A 17,806-nucleotide genomic window follows, 5' to 3' on the forward strand; every position below is an offset into this window, starting at 1 on the left:
AGACGTCTAGATTGAAGAACTAACATCCAATATTATGAATTTATGATTTTAAACCGTGTATACTCATTAAGGGCCCAAACTAAAACCCTAGATAGGATGTGGGAAAAGAGAACAAATAAAGAATCGATCATAAAATACCTGTTGAATCTCTAATTTCCTTCTTGTCTCTCTTACTCTTTGATCTTGTTCCTCTAGTTCTTCGTCTTCTTCTCAATTTTTTTCTGCCCTAGTTTTGTTCGTTGTTGCTCCTTTTTGTTTTTTTCTTGCGTTCTGAACTTCCGACCGTTCCTTGTTCATTTTTCTGGGCCATTGGGCCTCAATTGTAGAATGTATTGGGTTTAAAATTGGGCCATAAATTAACACATATATACTAGGTCTCATAAATAAGTGGGGGCCCTATTTTTTTGACAATTTTTGGGGGCTTAAGGCCCGGGCCTCTTGGGCCTTAGCCCAAAGCCGGGCCTGCCGCCATTATTACCTCCTCCGATGGCCATTAAACTTCGGATTCTGGAAAGACAAGATGGAGCCGTGATGGATCCAGCCCACAGGTCACCGGCCGAAGGTCAGAACACCTGAAACAAGGTCACCACGAACACTGCAGCACATGCTTCCAAAACCGATGAGAAGATACACCGTCGGAGAAGAGAAAGGATGAGGAGGGAAAAGGGTGAGAGCGGGAGGGGAGGGGGGGGGGGGGGGGGGGGGGGGGAGGAAGGGGGGGGGGCGGAGGGGGAGGCGGCTGCCCCCCTCCCCAAAACCGGATCTGCTTTGGGGTTTTCTTTTTTTTAGAGAGAGAGAGAGAAGGCGGCTGCCCCCCTCCCCAAAACCAGATCTGCTTTGGGGTTTTCTTTTTTTTAGAGAGAGAGAGAGAAACGCAGCTGGGCAAAATAGGCAGTCCATTATTTGTTAGATTTTGAATACTAAGTTTGTGATATTTCAAAATATATTTGGATAAGATTCATAATTTTTTACTTTTCCCAATTTGTTTTGGCGAGACGAATTAATAATCCACAAAAGTTAGGTGAAAAACTACCAAACGCGATTTGAATAAGGACAAAACAAGAAAAAGTCAAAAAATCTTAGTGGAATTTAACCAAAGTCTAAAAAGGAGATTGAGGAGGTATTTGGGAGCATTTTTTACTTGACAGCGACATAGAAAATGCATTCTGGCATAACTAAACTTGAGGATAGAGTCACAATCCGAGGATCAGTTTTAGAGGAGCTTTTGTAGTCTTATTTTACATTTTTTTCAAGCACCTTTGAACTAAGATAGATTTATCACTTATGTTTCAAAAAAATGGTGTACGTAAATCCTTCAAAGGAAAACATGATGGTAGAAAAACACGTCATAATCTATTCTTCAAATTATAGCCTTACATTACTCTATCACAAAATTTATTTTGCATGCACGCATAATCTAAACAATTTTATAGATTTATGTTGGGAAAAATTCGGCAATAACAGAAAAATTCCAGAGAACAATTCCATTGATAATTCGAAGTTACAGAATACATAACAATAGACAGATTATGAAACGAGATACAAACAGATTGAATGAAAATCAAACCGAGTCCTGTGTGATACCACAGTCTCCTTAAGAAAGATTCGCCGCCTACCGTCGGTGTTGTAGGTTCTTGTTCGGCGTCTTCCTCCCAGGGTTGGCTCGGCTAAACCGCAAGCCGTCGGAACACCGCCGTCGACCGCCTTGGCGAACTGACTACTGCCTGTCTTTCTCTCTCAAAAAACGAATTTCAGAATATGCAAGAGGATTGTGGAATTGCCTATACTCCTCCAAACCGAGATGCTTCAATTTATAGAGTGGAGGAGGGCTGAATAACTCCTGCAGTGAATTCTGCCCATTGAATTCAGTATTGATTTCTGCCATCAAGAGCTTGGAGGTTACAAGAATAAAACAGCCATCAATTGCTGAATAAAGCATCATCATGGCCATCATGGGGAGGAGTAATGCTGCGGGAGTTACGGCCACACACATCAATACGTCTATTGATTGTGGTGGTGCGTCCAGATACAACGAACCCGGGACTGGTTGCCTCGGAAGACCCTCCAAAATCCCGGTTTCATTCAACCGAAATTCCGTAAATTTCCAACAATTTATACTATAGTTTTTATTGCGATTATATAATAATAATAATAAAAGTTGACTCTAAAGCCGCCATGCATGATTAGCTGGAAACAGAACTGCAGCTATTGGAAAAGGATATGGCTTCTTTGCCATTGGGATTGAAATTGCAGAGGTGCAGTTCACCTCTTTGCGTGATTATATCTGTCATAATTTCGTAATGGAAGGTGATTTTTACATTCTCCTTTTGTAATCAACACTTCTTTTTGTCTTTATGGCCAAATTTACTATCTTACCATTTTTTCAATACACTTTTTTATACATCCAAGAATAACATTGTAAATTTGTGTGAATAAATACATGATCCAATTACATTTAGACGTGAAAATTGGGTTGTTTTTTTTTGTTTCTGATTCAATGCCCATTGAATTGGTTTAGCGAACCAAAGTTGTTCGGATCATGTACAAACTTTGGGTCGGTAAGCCAGTTTTGTGCACTGCATTGAATTGTAAACCCAAAAAAATCCAATTTTTGCGTCTAAATGTATTTGGATCATATATAGTATATAGATGCCCAATTAATATAATTTGTAGTGATGAGAGAGGATCACAACAAGATTGAAAATATAAAGAGTTGGTATTATTATGAAATTAAGGCCAATATCTGAATGAAAAGGGGGTGAACTGAACCTGTTCAATTTAGCCCCAATGGCAAAGAAGCCCGAAGAGTTGGTATTATTATGAAATTAAGGCCGATATTTGAATGACAAGAGGGTGAACTGAACCCGTGCAATTCTCAACCCCAATGGTAGAGAATCCCGAATTCAGATTCTCTACGAGGATTTTCGAATCTTGTGAGATTTTTGTTGTGGAGCTGTCACCTCATTAATGAGAAGATCCAACCGTAGGCATTGTTGACATGCTCTTGTAAAGCCAAACAACGTCGTTTAATACAATTTCCCAACGGAGTGAAGCCCGCAGTTCTCTGCGACCTTCGTTACACCTCCATTCACTACTTCCTTTTTCAACTGTGCTATCCACACATACAAATAGAACATAGATCGCGCACAGATATTGTGTGGGGTTAATTCCGGATTCCATACAAATAATTGGAACCGTTCATTAATTGTAAAACATTTTTTCAATGACTCCCACGAAAAATTATCTCAATCCAATACCTATAAGTACTCGATCAAATCATCTAACTTTTTATTCGGATTTCAGAATAATGAAAAGTTAGACAATTGAATTAAACACCTATACGTATTGGATTATGTTGATTTTTAACGGGGGTTTTTAAAAAAATATTTTACATTTAATGAACAACTCGAATCATTAGTGTGGAGCCCCCACACAAAGTCCATGCGTGCTCTGTGTTCAATATGTCTGTGTCAACAGACTTGTTGCTTCCCTTTACTGCTCGTCCGAGAACAACTACTGCAAGCCCTTTAATCAATTCAACTCCTATACCCAGCAACATTCTTGAGTTTTGCATGAAATTCGTGAAAATCTCCAATACCTATGTTCTTGAGTTTTTAGTGAAATTCCTCAAAACCCCCAATTTAAAGCACTGGGATGAAAAAATCCCCAATTCGTCAACTCCCTTTTTCAACTGTTGAAGCTGAAATTGGCCAAACTCAGACCCGTGTTTGTTCCCCTTTCCAACCTCCATTCACTATCCATTTGGAAAAGACCATCGTTCCTGTCAAACCAAACAGTAGACCAGACCCGTGTCTATTCCAACCTCTCCCAACGTCATCAAATAATCTGTCACCTTTCAATTCGTGCGCTACGTGATACTCGCCGTTGAACACGCCCACGCGTTCACAAAGAGGGCCCAAGTAGTTTCTGCAAGGCTCCAAAAGCCTCTCCTTCTACGAAAAAGAGAAGAAACCCCACACAAAAGGAAAAAACCTCATTCCCGCGGCCAAGGAGAACGGGTCAAAGCATTCACATTCGTTATCAGATCCTCGTCATCTCCGCTCTCTTGTAACCTAATCGGCCGCCCCCAGGTTTTCCTCAATCCCTACCTTCTCTGCTGTTGATTTTCGACCCGAATCACCGATAGAATCATCAATTCCAACTGGTTATCTTTTCTTTGGCCTTAGATTCACGTGGGCTTTGATTGTTTTCATTTGGAGTATTAAATTAGGTTCTCTTTATTCTGCAGATATAGTCTTTTTTGGTGTGGAATTTTTAGTTTCAAGTGGGTTGAGGTGATTCGGTCTTAGATTTACGTGGGTTTCTGATCAATCTACAATAGCATTGTTTCTGTTTGGAGTTTTCAACAATTCTGGTTCGAATTTCAGAGGGTTGTTTTTTTTGTTATCAGCGATGAAAGTAACATTTCATTGATAACAATAAAACATTACAAGAGAGCAGGAGAGAAGAATTTCAAGAGGGTTGAGGTGATTTGGTATCTGATTTACTTGGGTGTGCCGTTCGGGTTGACGGGTTTCGAACTCCGATATCTTTTTGGGTAAAGTTATTGATTTTATTGGTGAATAAGTTGTTATGGGCATTGATGAATTTGATATTGATCCATGGGGACATTGGTTGAATTGAAGAAAGACTGCTTTACTTGATCTTTGTGGTCAATTTATCTTCATTTGTTGATGTATCTTGGGGTTATCGAAGAAGAGGATCGGCTTGTGAACCTTCCCAGCTCATTTTGGGGTGTTCCCAGGCCATTGTCTTTGTACCTGGATTATAACGTCTTCTCATTTTGTATCCCTCGAGATAGATGGGATAAGGAGTTCTTCAAACTGCAGAGCGGATAGCGAATCGTATTTGAGTTCTTATATAGAGATTTTTGTTCTTTTCGCTGGAATTTGAGATGGGTTCTTCGTCACAAAGGTCTGCTTTGTCCACAAATGTGGCAGGGCTTGTTGATGGGTCAGCGGCGGATAGAGAGGTTGTATTGGTTGATTGTTTGCCCGTATATGTCAGGGAACTTATCGCAGGAGGTGTTGCTGGAGCATTTGCAAAAACTGCGGTTGCTCCTTTGGAACGGATTAAAATACTCTTGCAGGTGAACCTTGTTTTTCATGATAAGTTGGTTTAAATGTAGTGTGTTCAAGCTTGTTACAGATTTTGTGTAATCTTTTCTCTCTGCTTATATTTGGAGTGTGTGGATTGTCTTTTGGTGTTGCACATTGAGCCTTGAAGAAAGTTTTTTCTCATTGTAAAGGATTTTTGAAAAACACTAAACTTGTTTCTACAAACTAATGCCATTGCATCATAATGGCATAACCCCCAAATTAACTATTTTTAGGTTTCTTTTTCTTCTTCCTATTACTATCCTTTAGTAAGTAATTGAAGTGCTTATGTAAAGGTTTCTTATGTTTTGGATGATTTCTTTATTGAATTTACAACTTTGGTGCTTGTTAGGCATCCGTCGTATTTTCTTCTTGATGATTTACTTATATTAGATATATGTTTTACCTAGTTGTTGCCTCAGCAAATACCTTAAATATTTTTCTAACCCTCCCTATCTTGTGTGATATGTATAGACTAGAACCGAAGGGTTCCATTCTCTAGGTGTCTATCAGTCACTGAAGAAAGTACTAAAGCATGAAGGTGGTTTAGGATTCTATAAGTAAGTTCTAAGTTACAATATTTGGTCATTTTCAACTTGACTTGTTTCTCGGACAAAGATGTTTAAACTCTTTTTATCATCTCTTCCAGAGGAAATGGAGCTAGCGTCCTTCGGATTGTTCCCTATGCGGCATTACATTTCATGACATATGAGCGGTATCGAGATTGGATCCTGGATAACTACTCTGCCTTGGGAACGGGTCCCATTGTAGATCTTTTAGCTGGTTCAGCATCTGGAGGAACAGCAGTTTTGTGCACTTATCCATTGGATTTGGCTCGTACCAAACTTGCTTACCAGGTATGTTGGTTGTAGTCAGTTTTTTTTTTTCCCCCCTTTTTCTCTCTCGCGTGGATGGTTTGGGACACTTTGTGACATTAAGGTAACTTAAAATAATGAATTGTATGTTAGTATTTCCATTGCAATACTCATTTGATGCTATAAATCTTTCTCTTCTAGGTGTAACTTTTATAAACACGCTGTGTAAGATGATCGAAGATATTTTATGTATTCAGTTCTTGTACTGACTTCAGGGATGAGTAATGTGTTTTTGTAGTTCCAAATCTTCTCTACATCTGTAAAAAGAATAATTGTATAAGTTATGTTAGAATAGAGTTGGACTTAGTCCCACATTGGTTGCTTATGTTATGTAACTAGTCACCACATAATATAAATAAAGCTCACATGTGTTAGGGTTAGTTAACACCCTATACATCTTTCCTTTCTTTCTCTCACAACATGGTATCAAAGCGGGATCTTATCCTAAACCACCACAACAATCCTAAACCACCGTAGCCTTTGTACATAATCCCTACAATCCTAGCCTAAACCCTAGTCTCTGTACATAAAATCACAATCCTAATCTTAGCCTCTGCCTTAACCCTAATCATTAGTTCACAGGACTGTTCACCGTCGGTACTGTTCACCGATTACTGTTCATCGTCGGCACTGTTCACCGATACTGTTCACCGTCGGCACTGTTCACCGATTACTGTTCACCGTCGTACTGTTCATCGCGCACTGTTCATCATTGTTGGGTATTATTCCGTTACTCTTATGCACTGATTGTTCTGGTAATTTTGGATTTTTTGGTCAATCTACAGTTTATCCTCTCCAATAGATGGTAGTTTGGGTATGTTGAAGTCTGATTTCAATTGTTAGATTGTGTTGAGTTATTTGGTCTATGTTGGCATATGAGCTCTTGGTTGTTGCTTGATATTGGGATTATGTTGTTCGGTGGCTACTTTGGTTTTGTTGGATGCATGCGGTGTCGTGCCCTTGGTCGTTAGCCGGTCAATCAGTTCCTTATTTCTTGTTTATTGGCCGTTTGTTAGTGGAGTATTTGGTTGGTTGATCTATCGGTAGTTGACTAGTTGCCTCTCATTGTACGGTGATATGTTTGCAATGAAATCTGGTTCTGATTTTACTTCCGCTGATTCTGGTGATTTTGGTTCTTCATTTAGCCGTGATTATGGGTACAGTGGTCGTTTTGACCGCGTTTCTGGTGGTCATGGTTTTGGTCGTTGTGGATTTAGTCGTACAGGTCACATGTCAAGGAGAGGTGGCCATAGTCGAGGCCATGGTTATAGACTTTGTACTTATTGTGGGGGAACTAATCATACGGTGGACCACTGCTATGACCTACATGGTTTTTCTCAGGCTCATCGGGTTACTTCTCCCAAGGATATTAGGCAAGCTGCACGCTCCACTGCTATGGTGACTATTTCTATGGAGGAGTACCAACGCCTTGTGTCACTTCAGACAAGTTCCTCCATTGCTACGCTATCTCAGACAGGTTCTTCTAGTGCTTGTATTGCAACTTCTCATTTTTCTGTTCCTTGGGTTATTGATTCTGGTGCATCTGATCATATGACTGGTAATTCTACTATTCTTTCTGGCCATCAGTCTATTGATAAACCATCTCGTGTTACCTTAGCAGATGGTTCTACCACTGATATTACTGGTTTGGGTTCGGTTTCTGTTACTTCTTCTTTGACTTTGGATTCAGTATTGCACGTTCCTCGTTTTCCATTAAATCTTATGTCTGTTAGTAAACTTACTAAATCTTTAAATTGCTCTGTCACATTTCTTCCTCATGGTTGTGTGTTTCAGGATCTCAAGACGGGGCGAAAAATTGGTGGTGGTACTGAGCGTGGTGGTTTATATTACTTTACTGACAATGTTCACCCTAGTTCTGTTGCCTTTCAGTCTTCTGTGTCACCCTATCAACATCATTGTCGACTTGGTCATCCATCTCTTCAGAATCTTAAACGGCTGGTACCTTCATGTAGCCGTGTTGATGCTTTGCCTTGTGAAGTCTGTGAGTTTAGTAAACATCATAGAGTGTCTTTTTATCCTAGGGTTGAGAGTCGCGTAACCCGTCCTTTTCACTTAGTTCATTCTGATATTTGGGGTCCAATGCGTGTTCCTAATGTTTTTGGCTTTCAGTATTATGCTATTTTTGTCGATGATTATTCTCGTGTTACGTATCTTTATCTCATGAAAGAGCGGTCAGAGTTGTCTTCTATCTTTAAGTCATTTTATATGGAAATCAAAACTCAATTTGATACTTGCATTCGTATATTTCGTTCTGACAATGCAGGTGAATATTTTCATAATTCTCTTTCTAAGTTTTTTGATGACCATGGTATAATTCACCAATCTTCTTGCGCTCGAACTCCACAACAAAATGGAGTTGCCGAACGCAAGATTAGGCATTTATCAGAGGTTATGCGTGCTCTATTATTTCAAATGCAAGTTCCTAAGTCTTACTGGAGTTATGCTATTCTTACAGCATGTTACTTGATCAATCGTATGCCATCTAGCGTTCTAGGTGGTCAGATACCCCATACCGTTTTATTTCCTGGTCGCTCTCTCCACTCATTACCCTTACGAGTGTTCGGGTGCACCTGTTATGTTCATGCTCTGGATCCTGACCGGGACAAACTTGATCCACGGTCAATTCGGTGTATTTTTCTGGGGTACTCACGCACTCAGAAAGGGTATAAATGTTACTCACCATCTCTTCGTCGTCATTTTGTTTGTGCTGATGTCACATTTAATGAGTCATTGCCCTTTTACTCGGGTCACAGTACTCCAGTTGACCTTCCTGAGTCTGAGTCTGTGTTTCCTATTTGTGTACCATCTGGTCCTCCCTTGCAGGTGTATGTTCGTCGGCAACAAGTATTAACAGCCCCACAAGTACCAGCCACCACGCCTCCTCCGTCCCAAGATCCGGTTGCACCTTCACCTCCACCTCCACCCTCACCTCCACCTCCACCTCCACCTCCGCCATCACCTAGTCTTCCTATAGCTCTTCGCAAAGGTATTCGGTCTTGCACATCTCATCCTATTGTTCAGTTTGTTTCCTATGATCATCTGTCTCCGTCCCTTCGTGCTTTTACTACTTCTATTTCGTCCATTTTTGTTCCTAACACTGTTCAGGAGGCCTTATCTATTTCTGAGTGGCGGACAGCTATGGAGGCTGAGATGTCTGCTCTTCATGACAATGGCACTTGGGAGTTGGTTTCTCTTCCACCAGGAAAGTCTACTGTTGGATGTCGATGGGTATTTACCGTCAAGTATAATCCAGATGGCACAGTAGAACGGTACAAGGCCCGTCTTGTGGCCAAAGGCTATACCCAGACGTATGGCGTTGATTATGCTGAGACTTTCTCTCCGGTGGCCAAGATTAACTCTGTTCGCATTCTTATTTCTATGGCTGCCAATCTTGGTTGGCCCTTGTTTCAGTTGGACGTTAAGAATGCATTTCTACATGGTGACCTGCTCGAGGAGGTTTATATGGAGCAACCTCCTGGGTTTGTTGCTCAGGGGGAGCGTTCTCAGGTGTGTCGCCTTCGCAAAGCCCTCTATGGTCTTAAGCAGTCCCCTCGAGCTTGGTTTGGCAGGTTTAGTGATGCTGTGTTGCAGTTTGGTATGCGTCGCTCTCATTCTGATCATTCTGTCTTCTCTATTCAGTCAGATCGGGGAAGAGTAGTGTTGATTGTGTATGTGGATGATATCATTATTACTGGGGATGATCAGAAAGGTATTGATGAGCTGAAACAGTTCTTACAGCGTCAGTTTCACACCAAAGATTTGGGTAAGCTACGATATTTCTTGGGTATTGAGGTAGCAAGATCCAAGGAAGGGATCAGTTTATCTCAAAGAAAGTATACGCTAGATATTCTAGAGGAGACTGGTTTATTAGGAGCAAAGCCTGCGGAAACTCCTATGGATCCAAACGTCAAATTGTGTGTTGATCAGGGGGAGATATTTCCTCATCCAGACCGTTATCGTCGCTTGGTAGGCAAGCTGAATTATCTCACCAATACACGGCCTGATATCTCATTTGCTGTCAGTATGGTAAGTCAGTTCATGTCAGCTCCTCGTTTTCCACATTGGGAAGCTTGTCTTCGTATTGTGAAGTATCTCAAGGCTCATCCTGGACGTGGCTTGTTTTATCGTTCAAATGGTCATTTGCGTGTCGAAGCCTTTACCGACGCTGATTGGGCAGGATCACCATCTGATAGACGGTCCACAACTGGGTACTGTACTTTTGTTGGTGGAAATTTAGTTACCTGGAAGAGCAAGAAACAAACTGTGGTTGCTCGTTCCAGTGCTGAAGCAGAGTATCGTGCCATGGCTCATACTACATGCGAGATTGTATGGTTGAGAGCTTTGCTCGAGGAGTTGGGGCTTGGTGTACAGTTACCTATTCCTATGCATTGTGATAATCAGGCAGCAATACATATCGCTTCGAATCCGGTATTTCATGAGAGAACCAAACACATCGAGGTAGATTGTCATATTGTTCGGGAGAAGATAGATAGTGGCCTGTTGGCTACCCCTTTCGTGTCTACAGGAGCTCAGTTGGCAGATATCTTCACCAAGTCTCTAGTTAAACCACGTTTAGAGTTGTTACGTAACAAGCTGGGATTTTGTGATATTTATTCTCCAGCTTGAGGGGGAGTGTTAGAATAGAGTTGGACTTAGTCCCACATTGGTTGCTTATGTTATGTAACTAGTCACCACATAATATAAATAAAGCTCACATGTGTTAGGGTTAGTTAACACCCTATACATCTTTCCTTTCTTTCTCTCACAACATTACATGGTTCTCTACGATGTGTTGCCAAGAGGTAGGAGAAGTTATTCAGGAATGTTCATTGGGGAGGAGTCGGGGAAGAACTTAAGCATCATTTGATGGATTGGGATTTAGTATGATTTGCAGAAGGCAGTTTTGTCGTTGTTGAGGGGGCCTTTCGAAAGGTTACTTTTCGAGGGAGGGGTGGAAAGATACTGTGTGCTACATTGGGTTTGGTGTGGGCATGGTTAAAGGTCGACTTTGGGGATGGATATTGATGACAGTTGGCGTCAGTTGCCATAGTATGAGTGCCTCGTGGGGAACCACCTTCATAGGGATCGGGATCATGTCACATGGGATACTTTGCTTCGCAGGAAGGTGTAAAATTGGTAAATGGACAGTTAATGGCACTTGTTGAGAGGTTTCATAGGTTGCCAAGCTTTGGGCCAAGGATGATTCTTTAAGAAATGGCGTCTAACCTTTTCAATGTAATTCCAATAAAGACATGTTGCGATAGTAGTTTGGCAGCAGCAGTGCCTACTGCCTACTTCCTGTCAGAAAGTCTCTTAAGGTAGATTTGTTTGCTTGGTTCACAACACAAGGCAAGATTCTTACAATTGGTAACTTGATTGGAGCAAGAAAAATTTCGTCAAGCAGTGTTGGATGGCCAAGAGGTATGCGGAGTACGTAGTTCACTTGCTTTTGCAATGTCAGTGGCTTGGAAATTCTGACTTCCATCAATTCTCAGTTCGGTGTAGTTTGGGTGCATCCAGCAAACTAGGTGATGGAGCTTCTTTACTTTTGGTGTGGAGTGAGGACAAAGGTAGGCAAAAGTTGGATATCTGGTTGATGGTCTCACTCTGCTTGATGAGGCTCATACGACGGGAAAGTAACCTGTGGCACTTCCACTACGTAGGGAGTTCTTTGTATAGAATTACAAGTTAATTTGTCTGTTTAATATTCACTGGTAAAGCTATCCCCCTCTCGATCTAGCTTTTGAGGATAGCAAAGTTTGGTGTTTTTGAACACAATAAGATCGTGATTGGAATGTGCACTACGAAAATGTAATCCGTAGGGTACTGGTCTATTCTAGCATGTGTTATATAGATACAAGTTTTGTTGCTGTTGTTGATATGTTCAAGGATTTGTGATATGGCATTTATGTTGTATGTCTTTTTTCTCTTTCTTTTTACACCTGCCCAAGAGTTGGATTGCCTTCACATGATATCTTTCTTATATTAAATTGATACTTCATTTTTTAAAGGTTGTGGATACAAGAGGAAGTTTCCAGAATAGTGCGAGAAGTACTCACATGCAGCCTGCTTACAATGGCATAAAAAATGTATTAGAGAGTGTCTACAAAGAAGGGGGAGTACGTGCATTGTATCGGGGTATAGGTATATTATACAGTTCCCCTTTATTGAAAACATTGGATGGCTATTATTTGAAATCTTATGAGCATGCATGTAGTTTTTTATTTTGTCATATATTGTTCAATAGATTTGCAATAAACTTGCATTTTCTATAAGTAGTTCGTTATGCCATGGGTGGGAATTAAATTCAAGCTGATTCTTGTGTTTGAGATGAATTTGGAGGAGACTTGCTGGTTTTTTAAACTAAATGATGAGAGAAACACAACTTGGATTTGTGGAAGAGAATTGTTCAAATCCAAGATTTAGACGACCTGTTCGATTTCAGTTTCAGAATTATATTTTGGACTCATGTTCTGAAACTTACAAAAATTGTTTGGTTGATGGTTTTTGAAGCTTATTTTGTAAGATGTTTTCCGATAGTAATCCAGTTTTTATGCACCACAAAAAGAAGATGTTTTGGGTGAAGAAGATGGGAGTATTAGTCCTTTACGTAGCTTATCTCATTGTGTGATACTGTTGATTGGATTAGTTGATCGCTTGTTGCATTGGTTTGTTATGTATTTTGCTAATTCTCCATGTGGTCCAAATGACTGAAGCTGTACTTTTAAGCAGGTCCAACACTGATCGGTATCCTTCCTTATGCTGGTTTGAAGTTTTACATCTATGAAGAACTGAAGAGGCATGTTCCTGAAGACCAACAAAAGTCCATTACAATGCGACTTTCATGTGGAGCTTTGGCTGGTTTATTTGGGCAAACTTTGACGTACCCCTTAGATGTTGTCAGGAGACAGATGCAGGTATTGCTTCATGCACCTTTACACATCCAGTAGAGTTGCGTTGTGTTCCTTTGCTTTTTGATCTCTGTAGCTAATCAACATATTGGGTTTTATAATGGGATAGTCAGTGAGGGATGCTGATACAGTTTGCTTTTGGGACAAACCATATTTCAGAGATTACAAAGCCTTTGTAGTCCATTGTGTCTAAAAAAACCAGCGAATGAAGTCTAATTCAACGCTGCACAAGCAGGGCTTCTCTTTCTGACATAAAATGCTTGTTCTTCAGGCCATACTTGTGTTAAAAAAAATAAAAAAATTCAATGGGTTGCCAAGGAATATGAACAGCACCAACCAGAATCGAGTTTGGATGAGTATACCCGGAACTTGCCGCATCATGTTAGGATTTGTTTTATGCCCTCGGTTCGTTTTGGTAGGTTTGGTTGGAGGTTGGTTGCATGTAGGATGATTTCTTCTTACTACACCTGGTATTGACCCCTTTGTAATGTGTAGAGCTTGAAACACTTTGGAGCTGCTCTCTCTCTGTCTCTGTCTCTCTGTCTCTCATAGTTTACTGAGGGACAGAGATAGAGTGAAAGATTGAACTTGACAAGACATAATTTCTTAATGCTAATTTAAAAAAATCGACATCCCTCATTTATATTGCTTTCAAGTCTTATTGATTTTCTGAGCTTATTCTTGCTCTTTTGGTTTTGAATAAGAATTTCCTTCTTCTTATTCTGCACTTTCTCTTTTTTTTTTTTGTTGTTTTTCATTTCTTCCACATGTTAAATTAAAAGGGTTAATTTTAGAAATAGTCCCTCTAATTTCGTCCATCTAATATTGAATTGTGCCATTTTTAATCCTATAGTTTATATTTCATCTCAATTTGATCCTTCTCATTGACGGTGTTATTAGAAGTTAGAACTAACGGAATTCATGGGTAAAATTGGCATTTTCCTCCTAGAGGGACGGAATTGAGACAAAATGCAAACTAGATGGACTATTTCAGAAATTTTACATTTGATTGTTTATTTTTGGAAAGACAAACTCATACCTAATATCTTTTTCACCTTAATTATTTTTTTGATTGAATATTCAAAATATATTGAGGAAATTTTTTTATTTTGGAATATATTACGGATAATATTATGAAATTCGAAAAGCATCCGTTAGTTAAATAACTTTGCATCAGGTTTTCTTTCAATGGGTCTATCTTGATTCTTACAATCCCGTTATGTTCATTTTTACGCGATTAGAAAAAAGGAAAGTGTTTTGTAACAAGATTAGCAAAATATTTCATGACAGCTTCTTCTTTATTTGCCCAAAAAAACTTTTTCTTATTTTTCGCGATTAGAAAAAAAGAAAAAGATTAACAGAAGATTTCATAACAACTTTTCTTCTTTTCTAATCGCATAAAAAATAACACAATGGAATTGTAAAAATCAAGATAAATCCAATGAAAAAAAATGGCACAATTAATACTAGAGGGACGAAATTGAAATTGCACGCAAACTAGAGAGACCATCTCTAAAATTTACCATAAATTAAACTGCTTAACCAGGCTAGGCTGCCTTTGTCCCTTCTGCATTTGTGTTTGAAGGGACAAGTATTGTGTTTTTAGCAGTCGTTTACTCGACAAGGCATGATTGTGCTTTCCTTAGGAGTTCATAGGATTTATGAAACCAATTTGAAACTTTGACTTGGGACTCAAGCTGGATGTAACTTGATGTCTGATAGTAGATTAAATCTAGTCAACCCAAGGTTTTGGTGCATTTCCTATTCTGCAATAGTAAGATACAACTTGATTTTAGAATCTCGGGATAATTATGGTGCCAGGCCGGGACTAGCATTACTATATAAATTTTTGCTTACTAAATTGGCTTTTTTGTTTTTGTTTTTAGGTTGAACATCTGCGACCTTCAATACCAGGAGGTGCCAGATACAGGAGCACCATGCAGGGCCTTGCCACTATTGTCCGTAATCAAGGGTGGACCCAGTTGTTTGCTGGGCTAAGCATTAACTACATTAAGGTACTTTTCTTTGATCTATTTAAATACATAGGGAGAACTCTATTTTCGTGTTCCTCTGTGTTAAGACCATGGAATGTTATTTCCAACACGAAAAGTGCCATTAAAAAACTGATAGAAACCTAATTCAGCTCTATGTCAGATAGTTAAGGATTTGATATCTCAACAACTTCAGTTTTTTTTAACTGCTTCACTTATAAATATATATGACGTAACGATTATTCTCTGTTCTTTTCTCTCCACTCCTTGAATTTTGATTGTTAATAATAGGCGGTTGGTTTATAAGATTTTCATAGCCCACCCTACGGGTGTACCTTTTCTTCTTGTATGAATTGAAACCATTTTCAAAAGATCAACAGAAGGTTATTTAGGGTGTCGTACCCGGCCCTAAGTCATGTTTTGCATACTATGTCGAAGAAGAGAAGCATGTATAATATTACTCCGATTGTTGGTATAACACTAGTGATACTCAAATAATTCTCTCAATGAGGAGGTACCATGACTAATGATAGCTTTTGTGATCTTGTTCCCAGATCGTTCCTTCTGTTGCAATTGGTTTCACAGTATACGACACAATGAAGTCTTCGCTTAACATACCACCCAGACAGAAATTGCAACCGGTATCCACTGCATAAAGCCCTTTAAGATCGCCGAGACGCACCACTACACATACATATCCTTGTGTTCATGGCCTATACTAGGATACAAATACTGTGCGCAATGGTCATTGAAAATTGGTTGTTCTCTTATCTTCCAAACGAGCATTTGACTTGTGATTTCTTAGTCTTTGATCCGTGCTATTGCAGGAAAGAGGAACTGTAATGGATTGATGGTTGTATTCTTTCATCATATTTTGTCTTAAGATCATACGATCTGCTGAAGAATATTATGTTTTGTATTATAGTACTCCGTAGTAGTTTCTTCCAGTTGGGGCATCGACGAGTGATGTTTAGTTTGAACTTTGAGCCCTACTTTTGGGCGAGTGATTTAAACCCCTACAATGGATAAAATTTGGTAGATGAGGCATTTTCTTACCGTTGGTAAGCACTCTCACTTGCATGAAAATGTTAAATCAAGATGCTTTCCTGTATTATCCTTTAACAAGAGACAGATAAAAATGAAATCCACTACAATTTTACGATGCTGGGATTACAATTGTAATGGAACCGATGGACTCTTAAGAATTTTTTAGAAAATAAGTTTTCCAAACATTTATTTTGGATTACTTTACAAGACGAAAACATGTTTTGGGCTACTTAGCAAAAAAATATATAGAAAATTACGGTTAAGGACGTGTTTTGATAATTAATACCCGTCAAGGGCATGCTGAAAACATTTGTTAATGCTGAAAATATCCCTGGCGGGTATTAATTATAAAACACGTCCTTGCCCGTCATTTTTCCAAAAATATACTATATTTAAAGATATCAAAGATTGTTTTGAATTTGCATCAATCTTTTTGGGCTTTGGGCTTGAAACGAGATAGGCAAAGAGCAAAGAACCCTTCTAGGGACACCGACCACTTTTGAACCCATATTGCACCGACGGTCGAGCAGGTTCACTTCGGGTCCCGCACGAAAAATTCAAGCCGATAACTTAAAAAAAAATTAAGTGGGCTCGTGAAAAATCAGCTTAATTCGATATATGCAAGTGCTTAATCAAATCTTCCCATTTTTCATTTAAAAACTAATGGAATTGAAGGAAAAGAAAAGGAAAGGAAAAGAAAATACAAGAAAATGAGAGGGAAAATTTACTATTCACAAAATTTGGATTCTTTTTTCTTCTCTCTTTCTATCCCAACCAAACAATAGAAGGAATTTTTTTAGTTTTCCTTTTTTTTTTCCCTTCCTTTTCATAAGGCTTTGTTTGGAATTGTGAGAAAGTGATGAAAAATGACCCGGGGCGGGGGGGGGGGGGAGCGAGAAATGAGAGGGAAATTGAGAGAAAATGAGAGGGAAATTTTACTATTCTCAAAACTAGAATTCTTATTGGGAATTGATTTTGTCATTCCCCTTTTTGTTAATGCCACTTCATTTCTCTCACAAAATAAATTATCTAATAATGACAAAAAGGAGAGTAGCATTAAGAAAAAGGGGAGCTCCCCTTCTTATTTTCTCTCATCTTTCTCTCCAATCCAATTGTTTAACCAATCATTCTACACTCACACCCATATACACACCCCAATCACAATAGGGGTGGAACCCGCACACCCAGAACCCAATCACAAACCCTCACTCATAATAGTGCGGGCGGGCTCTACTTCTATTGTGAGTGAGGGTGTGTATTTGGGTGTGCAGAATTTCCGTTGTTCCGGCTATGGTGCTCCCAGGCGGTTTTGGGAGCACCATACTCCCACTGAATATGGATCATTGCATTCAAAATAGATAAATCACAGCTCTTTGATCAAAACCAAAAGTAGGGTGGTTTTATTAAAAACGAGATGGTTTTATGAACTTTTGACAAAAAAACGAAGGATTACTTACCACAGAAACATGCAATACTTACCATCGTATAAGGCAAAACTTACCACACAAGTAGGCAATATTTACAACCGGTTGTCAGGTAACAAGTTACCATTAATTTAAAAAAAAATACCCTATTTTTTGGCGAAAAAATTTGAAGATTTTGGGGATATATATATATATATATTCTGATAAGCACCTAAGATTGCTTGATCGTGGTGCTTAAGTCCCCTAGTTTGTAGCTGTAATAGTTATAATTTGTCGTTTGTAATTCAATAATGCTCGTAAGGTAGTTTGTTAAGTGTTTCAGGCAAAACGTCCTTAAAAGGCGTATTTTGATCACGAGGCTAATTTCCAAGGAAGTTCAAGTATCCTTGCCCAGTGAAACTTCTGCCAGCATGACCCAAG

At 39.3% G+C, this 17,806-nt stretch overlaps 1 protein-coding gene across 3 annotated transcripts; it reads left to right on the forward strand.

The window, feature by feature from the left end:
* The first annotated feature begins 3,769 nt into the window (after positions 1 to 3,769).
* On the forward strand, positions 3,770 to 15,817 carry LOC131332477 (mitochondrial carrier protein CoAc1). 3 transcript variants are annotated; one of them, XM_058366742.1, is made up of 8 exons: positions 3,770 to 4,091; positions 4,250 to 5,110; positions 5,592 to 5,677; positions 5,767 to 5,974; positions 12,025 to 12,157; positions 12,746 to 12,930; positions 14,811 to 14,939; positions 15,470 to 15,817. In XM_058366742.1, the coding sequence occupies exons 2-8, from the start codon at positions 4,916 to 4,918 to the stop codon at positions 15,569 to 15,571; spliced, it is 1,038 nt and encodes a 345-aa protein (XP_058222725.1). In that variant the 5' UTR covers positions 3,770 to 4,091; positions 4,250 to 4,915; the 3' UTR covers positions 15,572 to 15,817. The 3 variants fall into 3 exon arrangements, with proteins under 3 accessions (XP_058222725.1, XP_058222726.1, XP_058222727.1); XM_058366743.1 differs by having other exon boundaries at positions 3,842 to 4,091; positions 4,412 to 5,110; XM_058366744.1 differs by lacking the exon at positions 5,592 to 5,677 and having other exon boundaries at positions 3,846 to 5,110.
* The last annotated feature ends 1,989 nt before the right edge of the window (positions 15,818 to 17,806 follow it).

The sequence above is a fragment of the Rhododendron vialii genome, chromosome 7a, assembly GCF_030253575.1.
Source record: "Rhododendron vialii isolate Sample 1 chromosome 7a, ASM3025357v1".
NCBI lineage: Eukaryota > Viridiplantae > Streptophyta > Magnoliopsida > Ericales > Ericaceae > Rhododendron > Rhododendron vialii.

Excerpts from the sequence above, each read along its gene's own strand:
- LOC131332477 (XM_058366742.1), top strand. The coding sequence starts at position 4,916 with ATGGGTTCTTCGTCACAAAGGTCTGCTTTGTCCACAAATGTGGCAGGG. Across the intron at positions 5,975-12,024 it reads GTACCAAACTTGCTTACCAG|GTTGTGGATACAAGAGGAAG; the intron begins GTATGTTGGTTG and ends CATTTTTTAAAG. Across the intron at positions 12,158-12,745 it reads TGCATTGTATCGGGGTATAG|GTCCAACACTGATCGGTATC; the intron begins GTATATTATACA and ends ACTTTTAAGCAG.